The sequence below is a fragment of the Oenanthe melanoleuca genome, linkage group LGE22 (genome assembly GCF_029582105.1).
Source record: "Oenanthe melanoleuca isolate GR-GAL-2019-014 linkage group LGE22, OMel1.0, whole genome shotgun sequence".
Lineage (NCBI taxonomy): Eukaryota > Metazoa > Chordata > Aves > Passeriformes > Muscicapidae > Oenanthe > Oenanthe melanoleuca.
Genome location: NC_079363.1, coordinates 304,131 through 317,148, shown reverse-complemented (window position 1 = coordinate 317,148; position 13,018 = coordinate 304,131). Strand labels below are relative to the sequence as shown.

General features: G+C 51.1%; 1 protein-coding gene across 1 annotated transcript in view; it reads left to right on the top strand.

Moving 5' to 3' along the window:
* LOC130265847 (zinc finger protein 208-like) overlaps window positions 1–13,018 on the top strand; it is a 282,407-nt gene that overhangs the window by 17,728 nt on the left and 251,661 nt on the right. Inside the window, 2 exon segments of the mRNA XM_056515161.1 lie at window positions 7,386–7,725; window positions 8,073–8,742. Of these exon segments, the coding sequence (XP_056371136.1) occupies window positions 8,100–8,742 (643 nt within the window). The 5' untranslated portion in view covers window positions 7,386–7,725; window positions 8,073–8,099.

Below are 13,018 nucleotides of genomic sequence, written 5' to 3'. Positions count from 1 at the left end.
AAAGTCTCACAATTCTCATTATTTCCACTCTGAAGGTCTGGTTTGATAGATTTGAGTGGACACCATTTAATGTCCCTATCTTTTTTAACTGCCGCGTACCCCCGCCCCGTGAGTACTAGCCTCCAACCTTGTTCCCACTCCCCTAGTTCATTTCTGATTACAACCCGTGGGCCTTTCTCTAGTGCTCGAGTGGCCCAGTGTCTCTGGGCAGGACTGTTTGTCTTATCCCCCCTAGGGAATTGATTCAACGCTAGCAGCGCTGTTGCTAGTAAACGCGCCTGGTCGCTTGAGGGAATGGCATTGGTGAAGCCTTCTGTCTTTGCTAGTACTTCCAGTTTAGTTTTTAGAGTCTGATTTGCCCTTTCGACGATGGCTTCTCCGGTGCTGTTGTACGGGATGCCATGTACCAAGGTGATGTTCTATTTCGAGACGAATGCTTGGACTGTCTTCGAGGTGAAATTTGTGCCATTGTCTGTCTTGATCTGTTTTGGGATTCCAAGCCATGCTATGGCTGTCAGCCAATGTTGGATGGTGGCTTTGGAATCTGTCTTGGAATGCTGTGTGGCCACGATCATACCGCTGTATGTGTCCACGGTAACTGCGAGCCACACTCGGGGTTTTAATAGCTGGCATTGCGTAAAGTCTGTTTGCCATATTTTCGAGGCTTTGAGGCCTCTGGGGTTGACGCCGCTGGACCACAGCGGTGATTTTTGACAGTGAGGGCACGTGGCAACTACGTGCTTTGCATCTGCAACCGAAATCCCGCACTTCTCCGCGAGTGCTTTTTCTCCGATGTGAAGGGATTCATGCAACTGACGAGCTTCTCTCAGCGTCCATACGCCTTTTGCGGCTGCGTCAGCCTTGTCATTGCCGATTTGGTAGAACCCTTTGGTCGGGTTGTGGCTGTTGACGTGGATGACTGATATGGTGCCTTTCCGTGAATAGAGCGCTTCTTCTAGCATCATTGCTACCGGGGACACTGATACACCTGGTCCGGACATGGCTAGGCAGAGCTTGGCCACAAATATGGAGTCAGTCACAATATTAAGGTGTTCTTCTGGGAACAGTCCACACGCTAGCACTACGGCAGCCGCTTCGAGTTGCTGGACTGAAAGCGTGGGGTCAGTTGTCTTGACACATTGCCATTGCTCTCCTGACTGCCGCACTGCCGCTGCGGTGGAGGTCAGCGACGATGCGTCCGTGAAGACGGTCGGTCCTACCAGTGGTCGGTCGATTATCTTTGGTGGGAGATCGATGTCGACGACGGTGAGCAGCTGAGTCCAAGGGGGTTTTGCGGCGTAGCGAATCTCTCCTCCGAAGCCTGCAAGGGCCACAGCTAGGTATTCGGATACTGTTGTTGACTGCGCAGAGAGTTGTTTGCGGAAAGGCAAGTAAATCTTGGCAGGTTCGATGCCCAGGTGTTTTAGGGCGAGCTTTCTGCCCTTCATGATGAAGCTGCCGAGACATTCGACTCCCGGGGAAAAGGCACGCTATGGTTTCCCCAAGACCACCCACAGTATCGGTTGGGCTTTGTCGGGGGGTCCTTGGGCTAAGGCTCCCACTCCCCCCTTTCTTGTAAAGTGGACATACAGATCGACCGGCGTACTTGAGTCCCATCTGGCGAGCGTGCTTGCTGATACTTGGTGTTCGATAAAGTCGAGTAAACTTATCGCTTCTGGTGTCAGGGTTTTCTCCTCCCATGGGTTTTTTCCTTTCAAGAGGTCGTTCAGAGGGTCCATGACCTCGGGAGGAATCAGGATGATGTTGCGGAGCCACTGTAAGGACCCTACCAGTTGCTGCACACCATAGAGCGTCTTGATATCTCGGCAGATTTTCATCTGGGGAGGAGTTACGTAGGAGCTTGTGATTCCCACCCCTAAGAAGGTTACGCACGGTCCCGTTTTTATTTTTGTGCTAGCTATTTCAAAGCCATTTGTCTTTAAGGTCTTGGAGATGGCTGATATCAGCTGGTCTACTTGGCTTGCCGATGGTGCGACGATCAGGATGTCATCCATGTACTGCATGATGGTCATAGTCGGATTGCTCTGCCGGACTGGTGCCAGCGCTCGGTCTACTGTGATCTGGCAGATGGTAGGGGAGTTGATCATTCCTTGGGGCAGCATTTTCCAATGAAAGCGTAGGTTAGGCTGCTGGCTGTTTGGAAAGATGATGGAAAAAGCGAACCGTTCCTTGTCACCCTCGTGCAGGGGAATAGAAAAGAAGCAGTCTTTGATGTCAAGCACTGCACAGGGTTGTCCTCTCGGTATCATCGGGTTCATGGGCAGCAAGGTTTGTACCGGGCCCATTGGCTGGATTTTCTTGTTCACTTCCCACAGTTCATGCAGGAGACGAAAGCTTTCACCGGACCGTTTAGGTACTACGAAGATCGGGGTGTTCCATGGGCTTGTGGAGGGTTCTATATGATTTTTGTGTAGCTCACGGCTAACAAGCTCAAGGAGAGCAGTCATTCGAGGCTTGGACAAGGGCTACTGTTCAATATACACCAGATTGATTGATTTCCAAGTTAGTTTGATGGGCAGTGATGGGTACATGACAGTGGCCCTTAGAATAAATAAATCTGTTATTGCTATTGGCTGGGTGCTTTTGCGGGCTCGGGACTGCCCTCCAACTCCGCTCACCATGGGGGCTTCTTTTAGCTTCCATGGTAGAGGCCAGTGTATCTCTGGGATGACGGTGACGTCTGATCCTGTGTCCACACAAAAGGGGAGGCAGATGGCCGTGCCGTCAGAGCTGTTGCGGAGACGACACTCTGCCCACACGATCAGCAGGTGCCTACCCACCTTCACTGCAAAGACCACACATGGGTCTCACTCGTATGCTTTCATGTCCAAGGCCACCCAGGGGCCTCATCCCCAAGGTGCTGTTCTTGGTATTCCTGAGGTGCAGGTGGGTTTGGCTGAGTTGTTGGTTGGGCGCCAAAGTTGGTAATTTCTTGAGTGGGTAATGGGCGTGGAAGCCCTGTGCCCCATTGAGGGTTGCTGTAGCTGGGCCGCTTCGTGTTCCAGGAGGGAGAGGGCTGAGTGCGGCCCGGCTGCCCCTCCCCTTCCTGTTTCCCTGAGGCTTGGATCTGCATTCCTTAGCTAGATGCCCCTTCTTTCCACAAGCCCAGCATGGTCCTCTGATTTTCCCCTGGCGTGGTGAAGCAGCTGCTGGTGGGTGTCCTGACAGGGGGCAGTTTACTGCCACGTGTCCTGTCTGGCCACACTTGAAGCATGCCATCATGCTATTGCAGTGCAAACAGCTGCTTGAATGGGAGCGAGGTATTCTTCCTTTGCTACATGTCTGATCATGGTTGCGATATTAGACCCAGGTGGCAGTGATCTTAAAATGTCTCTGGTGGCTGAATTGCACTGCTGGCGTAGGCAGTCTGCTAGCACAGGTCCTTTTGCTTCTGAGGACAGTGCTGAGCAGTCTAATGCTGCCTGGAGGCGATCTACAAACTGAGTGAAGCTTTCACTCTCGCTCTGCTTTTTAGTGGACCATGGTGATGGTCTGGCTATTGTTTTAGAGGCTGTACGGATGGCTTCTTGGGCAGCACGAGTGGTAGTGATAACCTCATGGGCTCGCAGGCCCTCTGCCTGTGCTTGTGGGGTGATCATAGCTGGATCTCTGCCCATCAGCTTCTGTATGCTGGAGCCATGCAAAGGATGGTTTTCCCCAGTTACTAGGGCTAGCTGCTTTGCACAATTGTCCTCCCATTCTTGTTTAGAAATGATCATCCCTGCCCCATCAAAGATTAATCTGCAAGTTTGTTTAATATCAAAGGGGAGCATATCATCGCCTCCAAAAATGCTATCAATAAGTGTAGAGACCATGGCAGAATTAAGCCCTTTGTCAGTGACTGCCTTAACAATTGCCTGCACATCTTTTGGATTTACTGGTGAATATGTTCTCTGGTTTCCGTCTGCACCCCCCACTCTAACGGGGAATACTAACTTGGCAGATGGAGCCCACTCTGTGCATGCTATTTTTATCTTACGCCAGTCTGTAAGGGAGGTTTGATTTGTGTCTGATGTCCCCCTAACCCACGCCGGAGGGTTATAGCTAGTGGTATTATATTTTGCGGCTCCCTTCTTATGAAAGCTGCAACTGATGTCAGGTTCCTCTTCTGACCACCCCTCCGACCGGCTGTCCCAGCTCCGGTCAGAGTCAGAGCCGGAAGTCGACTGACTGGGCTTCTCAGCCTTTTTCTCAGGCTCCGCCCCCGCCTCTTCCCCTGGGGGCCGGGCAATCCCCACCCCCTGTGCTTCTCCTGCCTCCTGCTGGGGGAGGTTCTTGCCCTATAAGGTCCTGATTTAAAATGAGCTCTGTGATTGGTCTCACGCTCCGCCTCGGGGGCTGTCCCTCCTCCCTGCTCGTCTGCGCTTGCGCTGTTCAGCGAGCCCTCTGCATGTCCGCCCCCCGCGTCAGCGCCCCTCGCCCTGCCACGAGGCTCGGCGCCATTTTTAAACTCATATGGCGGAGGTGACCTTTTTTCTGCTGCTGCAAGCTCCATTACAGCAGCACTCTGTGCCTCCTCCGTTAGGCCCTGCCACAATGTCCGCGCATGTTCCCCCCCCTCCGGTGGCAGTGAGTCCGAACTGGGAGGGTGAGGAGGGGGCTCTGGGGACCGCGCATCCGTACGGTCAGCTGGGTCCGCGGTTTGAGTAGCCGCCCCGATCCCCTGCTGCGGCGTGGCTAATAAACAAGTTCGCACAGCTTTCCAGGTTTCCTGCTCCTGCCGGGCAGCCCGCAAGGCCTGGATAACTTTGCCCCACGATTTAAGGGGTTTCTCTGAGCTGGAGGACATGGTGTCCTCAGCCAGGGCAGTAGTGCATTTATTCCATACCTCCGGATGGAGAATTTCTAACGGGCTCTCTATAGCCCCCAGCTTAATTAATCTCGGCACTGCGAGAATAAAGTCCTTAAGCTTACAATCAATACCCCACTGCGCATGGATCTCACTTACGACCTTCACGACAGCGTCCATGCTCCTTGCGGGTCCAGGAGCATCCTCCTCGCCGTTCAAATCCAGCAGAACGGCCACAGGCACTTGGTCAGGTGAACCCCAATTCCCGGCAGTTCCCGATGGCCTTCCCGGGTTTCGGCACCAGATTGTTGCCTGGCGACCTGGTCCAAGTCCAGCACAGTGGCCCTAACCCAGGGCCACTTGGTCCATCAGCTCCAGGACTCCAATGTGGTGGACAGCAAATGGCGTTTATTGAGGGGTTGCAAGGGTCTTTATAGCTTAGGCAGTAGGGGTTGTTTCCTCTAGCTCACGTCCGGCTGTGAGCTCAGGTCCGGAGCAGATCTCTGAGGGGGAGGGGGTTCCCTACATAACCGTACATCCCGATTTCTTCCGCACGCTTTTCCCTAACTCTCCACACATATTCAAACATTTTAACATATTCCTCCCCCATCCCACCTTTTTCAAGTGTGCAGTTGTCCCAGTCCTGATCATTTGTTACTTTTCAATACATTGAACAGCTTTCCATTTCTTCATTGGTTAAATGTTAACATTAAAACAGCTCTTCAGCATTGGTATCACAACACAACATTCACTTTAAAAGATCTTTCAATTTTATCAAAACTTATTTTACAAAATTCAACTTTGTAAAACACATGGTATTGATTCTAACAATTGCTAAAGCCAACACTGTAATATATTTATCACAGTGGCCTTGAGCTTAGAGCCAGGCTTGGGCTAGGGAGTGCGACTGGGGCTGCCATTGGGCTTAGGTGTAAGGAAGGTGTTGGCCTTAGGGCAGGAATTGGGGCTGAGTTTGGAAGTTCAAGCTAAAGCTGGCATTGGAGTGTGGGCTGGCGCTCAAAGCTGCACCTAGGGCTTGAGACTGCCATTGGGGTTGGGCTTAGAGTTGCAATTGGGGCTGGCTTTGGACTTAGGGCCAAATGTGGCGTTTAGTTTAGGGCTGAGAATTTGCCAAGGGGCTGGAATTGAGGTGGACTTGGCAGTTAGGGCTGGGTTTTAGGTACGAGCTGGAATTGCGATTAAGGCGAAATGTGCCATTTGCCTTAGTTCTGGCCTTGAGGTTGGCTCTGGGGCTGAACCAGTCTGGCACTGGGATGAGATTAAATCCAGGAGCGTGAGTGTGTCTCACCATGGAGTGAGATTGAGCTCAGGATCAGGGTGAGATTTGGGACCGAGTGCACACCCAGACGGACAGGGGAGATGTCACTGCAGGATGTCCCTGGCATCATCACAGTTCTGCTCAGGCACCACCAAAAGGCAGCAGGAGCTGGCTGGTCCTACATCCAGGTGCTCCCAGCACCTAGAATATCTTTCTGTCCAGTGTGTTCAGCTGTCCTGGACATGCTCCCTCCAGGCTCTTTGTCACCTCCCCGATGGCAGAGCATGGGATATTGAGTGGCTGAACACAAGTGCCTCCAGGACACTTCCTGGTGGGACACTTGCCTCTGGGAATAGCTTCTTGGACATGGCTGGGCTCCCCTTTTTACTTCCAGGCTTTTCCTGCCCATCTGCTTCCTCTGGGATGAGGCTGTTTATCTCATAGCCGTGGCACTGAGGGAGCAGGGACGCCTGTCCAAAGGGCTGTCTCCCTCTGCACTCTGCCAGCTCTCACCGAGGCTCTGCCAGGGATGAAGGCTCTTGCAGAAATATCACAAGGCTGCAGATATCCCTCATCCTGCTCCTCCACTGCTGGTACCACAAAGTTCCTGCACATTGGAACACCACCTTTTCTTCTGGAAGAACCTGTTCCAGCACAGCACCACGGGTCTTCTGCTGTGGCACCACCACAGCATCCTTAAAACCGTGGGCTTGGAAGTGACAGCTCCTGGAAATTGCTGCTGTGTGTCTGGCTGCAGGAAAGCCCTTCTGCAATGGCCTTAGCCTGCACTTTTGCTTTCTGGATTTTCCTGGGCAATCTGCATGCTTAGGAAAGAGCAGGTTATGGTGATACATGTGGGGAAAGAAAAGAAAGAGGATTTGGAATAAGAGAAGAAGGAACACTATTGAGTTGAGGCAGGAGAAATATTAAAAAGTTTCTAAAATGGAGTAAGTAGCAGAAGTAAGGTGGTGTAGTGGTTTTGATTCGTCAATTTCAATACACTCATTTCCTGCTATGAGATAGGATTAGGAGCAAAAGCAAGGCAGGCTTAAAACTTAGAGAGTGTAAAGGAAGCTTTTATTATCAACCTAAAGGAATAATAAAATTCAGAAGAAAACCTTGTCTTAGGTCTCAATACAGGATGTGACCAAAAATATGCATTTTATCAGCATCTGTTGAATCCAGGTGGGGCAGTGTTCCTTATCTCTGTGGGAGATATTATCTGCTAATGGGCTATCTGTTAAAACTAGGTGGGGCAGTCATCTTTATCTTTTCCACCACCCTTCTTTCCTCCAGGGATATATCATCTGTTAATGGGCCATTGAGTCCCACTTCATGACTGGTAAAATTACATCATCCCACTGGGAGATGCTCCAGCCAGGGGAAGGAGCCAAACCTTTTCTACCTAGATAAAAACTGAGATTTGGAACATCAGGGCAGCCTTTTTCCCTGGATTCCAGAGGAAAACCAGACCATTCCACATCATCACTGGCGCTTCAGAGGAAAACTGCATCCTTCTACAGGAGCACTGCTTCAACAGAACCACATCTGTCACTCCAGGAGGACTGCAGCCACCATTTAATTGGACTGCTACCAACACCCTGACTGACAGAGTGTCAGGTTGTATTCTGACTCGGTGAGTGTTTTGGGTTTGTTCTTTGCTCTTTGTAATACCGTATTTGTATGTTAATTTTGCTTGTAAAGAACTGTTATTCCTATTCCTGTCTCTTTGCCTTAGAGCCCCTTAAATTCAAAATTATAATAATTTGGAGGAAGGGAGTTTTCATTCTCCTTTTAAAGAGACGCTCCTGCCTTTCTTAGCAAACACGTCTCTATCAAACCAAGACAGGAGGATATTGGGTCTGAATCTTGGTGTTTGGGAGTTCTTACAGACGCAAGTTGCCCAATGATTCCCTGAGATAAACTTGGCAAAGGAGGAACCTCAGTCCAAAGTGCTCTCTTCTTGTTTTTTCCCCAAACCAGGATTTTTCATTCCCAAAGTGTGGGGGAATGGAGAGGGCAGAAAAGCCCCAGAGATCCCTCACAAGGAGAGGGAAATTCAGCCCAGGGAGCTGTGAGGAGGAAAGACCCTCCCTGAGCCGGGAACGCAGCCGGAGATCCAGGCAGAGCTCAGAGCTGGTGGAGAAGCCTCAAGGAGGGGAGAAGCCCCACAAGTGCTTGGAATGTGGGAAGGGTTTCAGCTACATATCCAAGCTGCTCCGGCACCAGAGGATCCACACTGGGGAGAAGCCCTATGAGTGTGGGAAATGTGGGAAGAGCTTTACAAATATTTCTTATCTGCTGCAGCACCAGATGGTACACACTGGAGAACAGCCCTACACCTGCTTGGAATGTGGGAATAGCTTTAGGTGGATGTCTGGCCTGAGAAGACACCAGCGCATCCACACCGGGGAGAGGCCCTATGAGTGTCCTGTGTGTGGGAAGAGGTTTCAGACCAGCTCCGAATGCCTCAGACATGAGCGGATTCACACAGAGGAGAGGCCCTTCCGCTGCCCCGAATGCAGGAAGGGATTCAAGCACAACACCACCCTTACCAAACACCGGCGCATCCACACTGGGGAGAGGCCCTACAAGTGTCATGAGTGTGGAAAGAACTTCTCACATAGCTCAACCTTGACCCGACACCAACGGAGGCTCCACTAAAAGAAGCCCTGTGAGTACCCCAAGTGTAGGAAGAGCTGCACTGCTCTAGCTCCATCCGCCATGGGGGGTCATTATTGGATTATTCCCAGTGACCCTCGTTGGGCAGAGCCTTGGTGATCCCCTATTGGGTGGGAGGAAAAGTTGTAGAGATTTCTTTCCCTTCTCCTTTGATGTGATTTGGTTCATTCCCTGTGCCCAGGCTGGGTCTGTGATTCCTGTTTTGCTGTTTGGTGAGGATCTCTCTGTGTCAAACCCCAAGCCAGGAACTCCTGGTTAAATTTTCTCTCCCCTGTTGCCGATGGAGGGACAGAATGAGAGTGGCTGTAGTGGGTACCTGGCATTAGGCGAGCATCACCCAGGCCATGGGCACCCCTGAGATCCCAGTGTGGTGATGCATTCCCCCACTTCTACAGCAAGTTCCGACCCAAACTGTGGCTGGGATGAGACATCATTATGACTGGAGCCCTCTGTCTTGTGACCCCATCAACAGAAATCCCAAAGAAGACATTTGAGCTCCCCTGGGCCACCGTTTGCTGTGAGCAGCAATGTCCCTCTGAGGGGGCCTCTCGGAGCCAGCAAACCCTCGGCTTTGCTGTGCCTGGAGGATCACGGAAACACGACGTGTCCTGGGCTGATCCCCTCACTCCTCAAGACCTGATCCTTCAGCCAGCAGGAGATGCAAAAACATCTGAAGTGAGGATTTCACTGAGCTCTGAGGGGAATTTTTCACAGGTACCTTGCTTGCACTGACTGTTCCTGTCTGTGTGTGCCCCGGCACATATGCTATAGCAAATCTGGGAGAAATACTGCTTTCCTAGATGTGCAAGTACCTTGGATATCTGAGTTAGTCGTGTAAGCAAGGTTCAGTTATAGTTATGTATTTAAATGCTGATAATTGTTGTTCTCTTGTTAAGCTCTTATATGTAATTCATTACCTAGATGTTGTTTTTCTCTTAAGTTGCTAAGTAGAGCTTGGAAGTTATAAGTTAGGTTAAATAACGTTAAGTATTTTTGCTCTGTTGAATTGCTAGGCGTAAGGTATAAGTTGCAAATTCAGGTAGAAATTAAAGTGCTGCCCAGTGTTTTTAGGCCGTGTTCCTCTTAATCCCTGCCTGCACTGTCTTTTGTCCCATGCACCTGAACACAACACATAACCACAAAACTCCCCTAGAGAGTTCTCAGTTCATTTCTGTTTTATTCGCCTGGATTTTGTTTGTTTTGTTGTTGCTTCTTTTCTCTTGTTGTGCCTTAGCTGTCCTGTAGGCAGTAGAGTGAATCTTGCCAACGAACCTGTTGTGCTTCGTTGCTTAATATTAAATCTGACTTTTGTTCATGCCCTTGTCAGCAATTTTTAAGCGATCTCAGACATTCTCATTCATGACAGCACCACAATGTCCCACATCACCGAGGGCCCTGACACACACCCGTGTCACAAAGGGCCACAGCCGACACCCAACAGCAGAGGGACAGCCTGGACGCAGCACGGAGCAGCCCCGGACTCGTGGCCTTGTAGCCGCTGCCGTGCCCAGAGCCCCAGGAGGCTTTGGCCACAGTGCCAGGCGACAGCCCCAGCCCCGCCCTGCAGAACCCTGGGGCTGCAGCCCGGGCTGGCCAGGGCAGGACGAATTGGCCGGCCAGACATGCCAGGGCCTTGTGGGCAGTGGCTCCGTGTCCCGCGGGAGGCCGGGGACGAGGGGTGTCCCTCAGGGCTCTGCCTGGGCCCCGGGGCTCATCACTGCCTCGCTCAGTGACACCCAGGGGCACCGAGAGCAGCCTGGGCGCCTTTGCAGGGCACGGGGAGCTGAGCGGGGCAGGGGCACCACGGAAACACCGAGTGCCTGTCCGGGGCAGAGCCCAGGAAAGCTGGGCTGGAAAGCCGGGAGAGGCTGCTCAGAGCTGGACCCGTGAACTTGGGCACCTGGGAGACAGAGCCCAGCTCTGAGCTGACACTGAGCCAAGTACCTGGGAAATTACAGCCGGTTTTTCTAGAAACACTTCATTATTTTGTATTTTCTCAACATGACGTTTTATCAAGGAACATTTTCAATGTTCATTTTACTTTAGTTTTTACCCTTTTGAAAGTGATCTGTTGTGTTTTCTAATGTGAGGGAGGATGGGCTGGGAAAGGTTGTGGGTCATGAAGTTTTTGATTGGATATATTTTCAAATCTGAGATGTGACAAGTCCAGACTTTGACTCCAGCAGCAGTGCCTGGTTCCACACTGCTGTGCTTTTCACAGTGAGATCTCAGTTCATTTAAATCCAGCAGTCAAAGCCCTTGAAACACGAAAAAGCTGGGAATCATGTTAAAGCCCTTAGGGGGTTTGCTCTGTCTGTACATTCCACATCTTCCCTGGTGTCCGTTCAGCCTCTCCACTCCTATCCTACATGCACATTGCTCGATCCAGAGTTCAGTACCTGATGTTATAGATAGATAGATACATACGTGTGATTATTGTATATGCGATTATCTTGGTGTCAATTACTGTGATGGCTCATTCCATGATCCTCTGCTTTGTACCCAAGTGATGGTTGTAGTATCTAAACCCCTGGAGCCCAGGACAGAATGTGTGTGGGGCCGGGGCAGGATGAGGCTCCTTGTTCGCTGCTCAGGCATTTTGAAGCCTCGCTGCTCGGGTTTTCCACGGCTCTCTCTGTGCACCGTGGAGTTTTGTTTAGATCGAAATCCCCCGGTCCAAACCCGCACAGTCTGACTAGTGGTTTCCCCGGGAAACAGCTCTGGCAACTTTTATGGAAAGACAGCTTTGATCTTTTTGTTCAGAAAAAGAACTTTAATGAGGTCAAACAAACAAAAACAGGAAAGCGTGCACTGTACTAGGAATGAACCAGAAAAACGCAAGGTCCAGGGAAGAGCAGGGATATTTATACACTTGGGTGCAAGGAGGGATTAAGGCAGGGTCTCAGGGCGAGATCCAATGGGAAAGAGTGATTAACAATATTATAATTTATGCAGCGAAAAGTAACCAATAGTAACAAAGAGAACCGAGACCTTTCTAGTAACAATCTCCATAACTGAACAGGGGGATCTTGGGAGTGAGCCTTTTGCTCCCCGTGACTTCAAAGGGTTTTCCCACGGCCTTTGGCTGAGTTTTTCTTCTGCTGAGCTAGCCCCAACATTGGCTGAAAAGCGTCTTTATTCTGAGCAAAGAAAGGACTATTTTTTTTTTCCTATTCCCTGGTTCAGAGAGGCTGCAATGCTGAGCCTTGGGTGCCTAGAGGCGAACGGAGCAGCTGCTCTGTTGGAGCTCAGGGGCTCCGTGCCAGCAGGAGCAGAGCGGTGCTGCTGCCCCCCAAAGCCGCTGTGACCCGGGCTGAGCCAGGAGAGAAAACAGCCCGAGGCTTCAGCTCCACTGCTTTGGCTGCCAGGACCGTGCCCACAGAGCCCAGCTGGGGAGGAGTTCAGGGCCGGGCGAGCCCCGCGCTTTCATCTCCTTCGGGATCGTCCCTGCCTGGCTTTTAACGCTGGAGGAGAAACCGGTGCCACCTGTGTGATGAATAAGGAGCCTTTTGTTCGCCTGACAGACCTTGAGAGGATATCGCCAGGACTTGTTAATTGTTTGCTTTGCTTGCTTCCTTGCTTGATAAGACCTTGAGAGTGAGGCGTTCTGCTTTGCTTGCATAATCGCATATCGCTTTAAGTGCCAGTAAGCTTCCAAAGAACTGCCGGATCACCTTATAAGGAAAGGGGTCAGCGGCTGAGGAAGACTACTCACCTTCATCCCTTGATCACCAGAAGGCAGAAGAAGACCCCCTAGCAACTGGAGGAGCATGCGCAGAACTACTAGAGGAGGAGCACGTAACCTGGAAACAGAACAGCTTAAAAGGAACAAACTAAGGGGGGGTGGGGTGCGGCAGTTGGTGGAGCGGAGACTCCCCTGTTGCCCAGCGCTGAATTTTGCTTTTGCCTTCTGTAACCAATAAATTTTTTAAAATTTTTTTATTCGATCTTTTATGGCCCATTGCGCTCATTTATAACAATTTTGGTGCCATGACTCGGATCGAGATTTTGGGGGGGCTCTCCGCCTGCGGGAAGGCACGCCCCACCATTTTGGTGGTCCCGGGGACGGGGGTCCTATCCCAACCTCGACCGACGAACCTAAAGTTAAGAAAGCAAAAGCAAAGGTAGGAGGGCCCGGTTGACCCCTTAAATTTTGTGCACAAAGTCCGGACAAAGACGCAGGACGCGTAAGTATAAGGGATCCGTTCGGGCGGGGTCGGGATCCCGGAATACAATGTGTGGCGTGT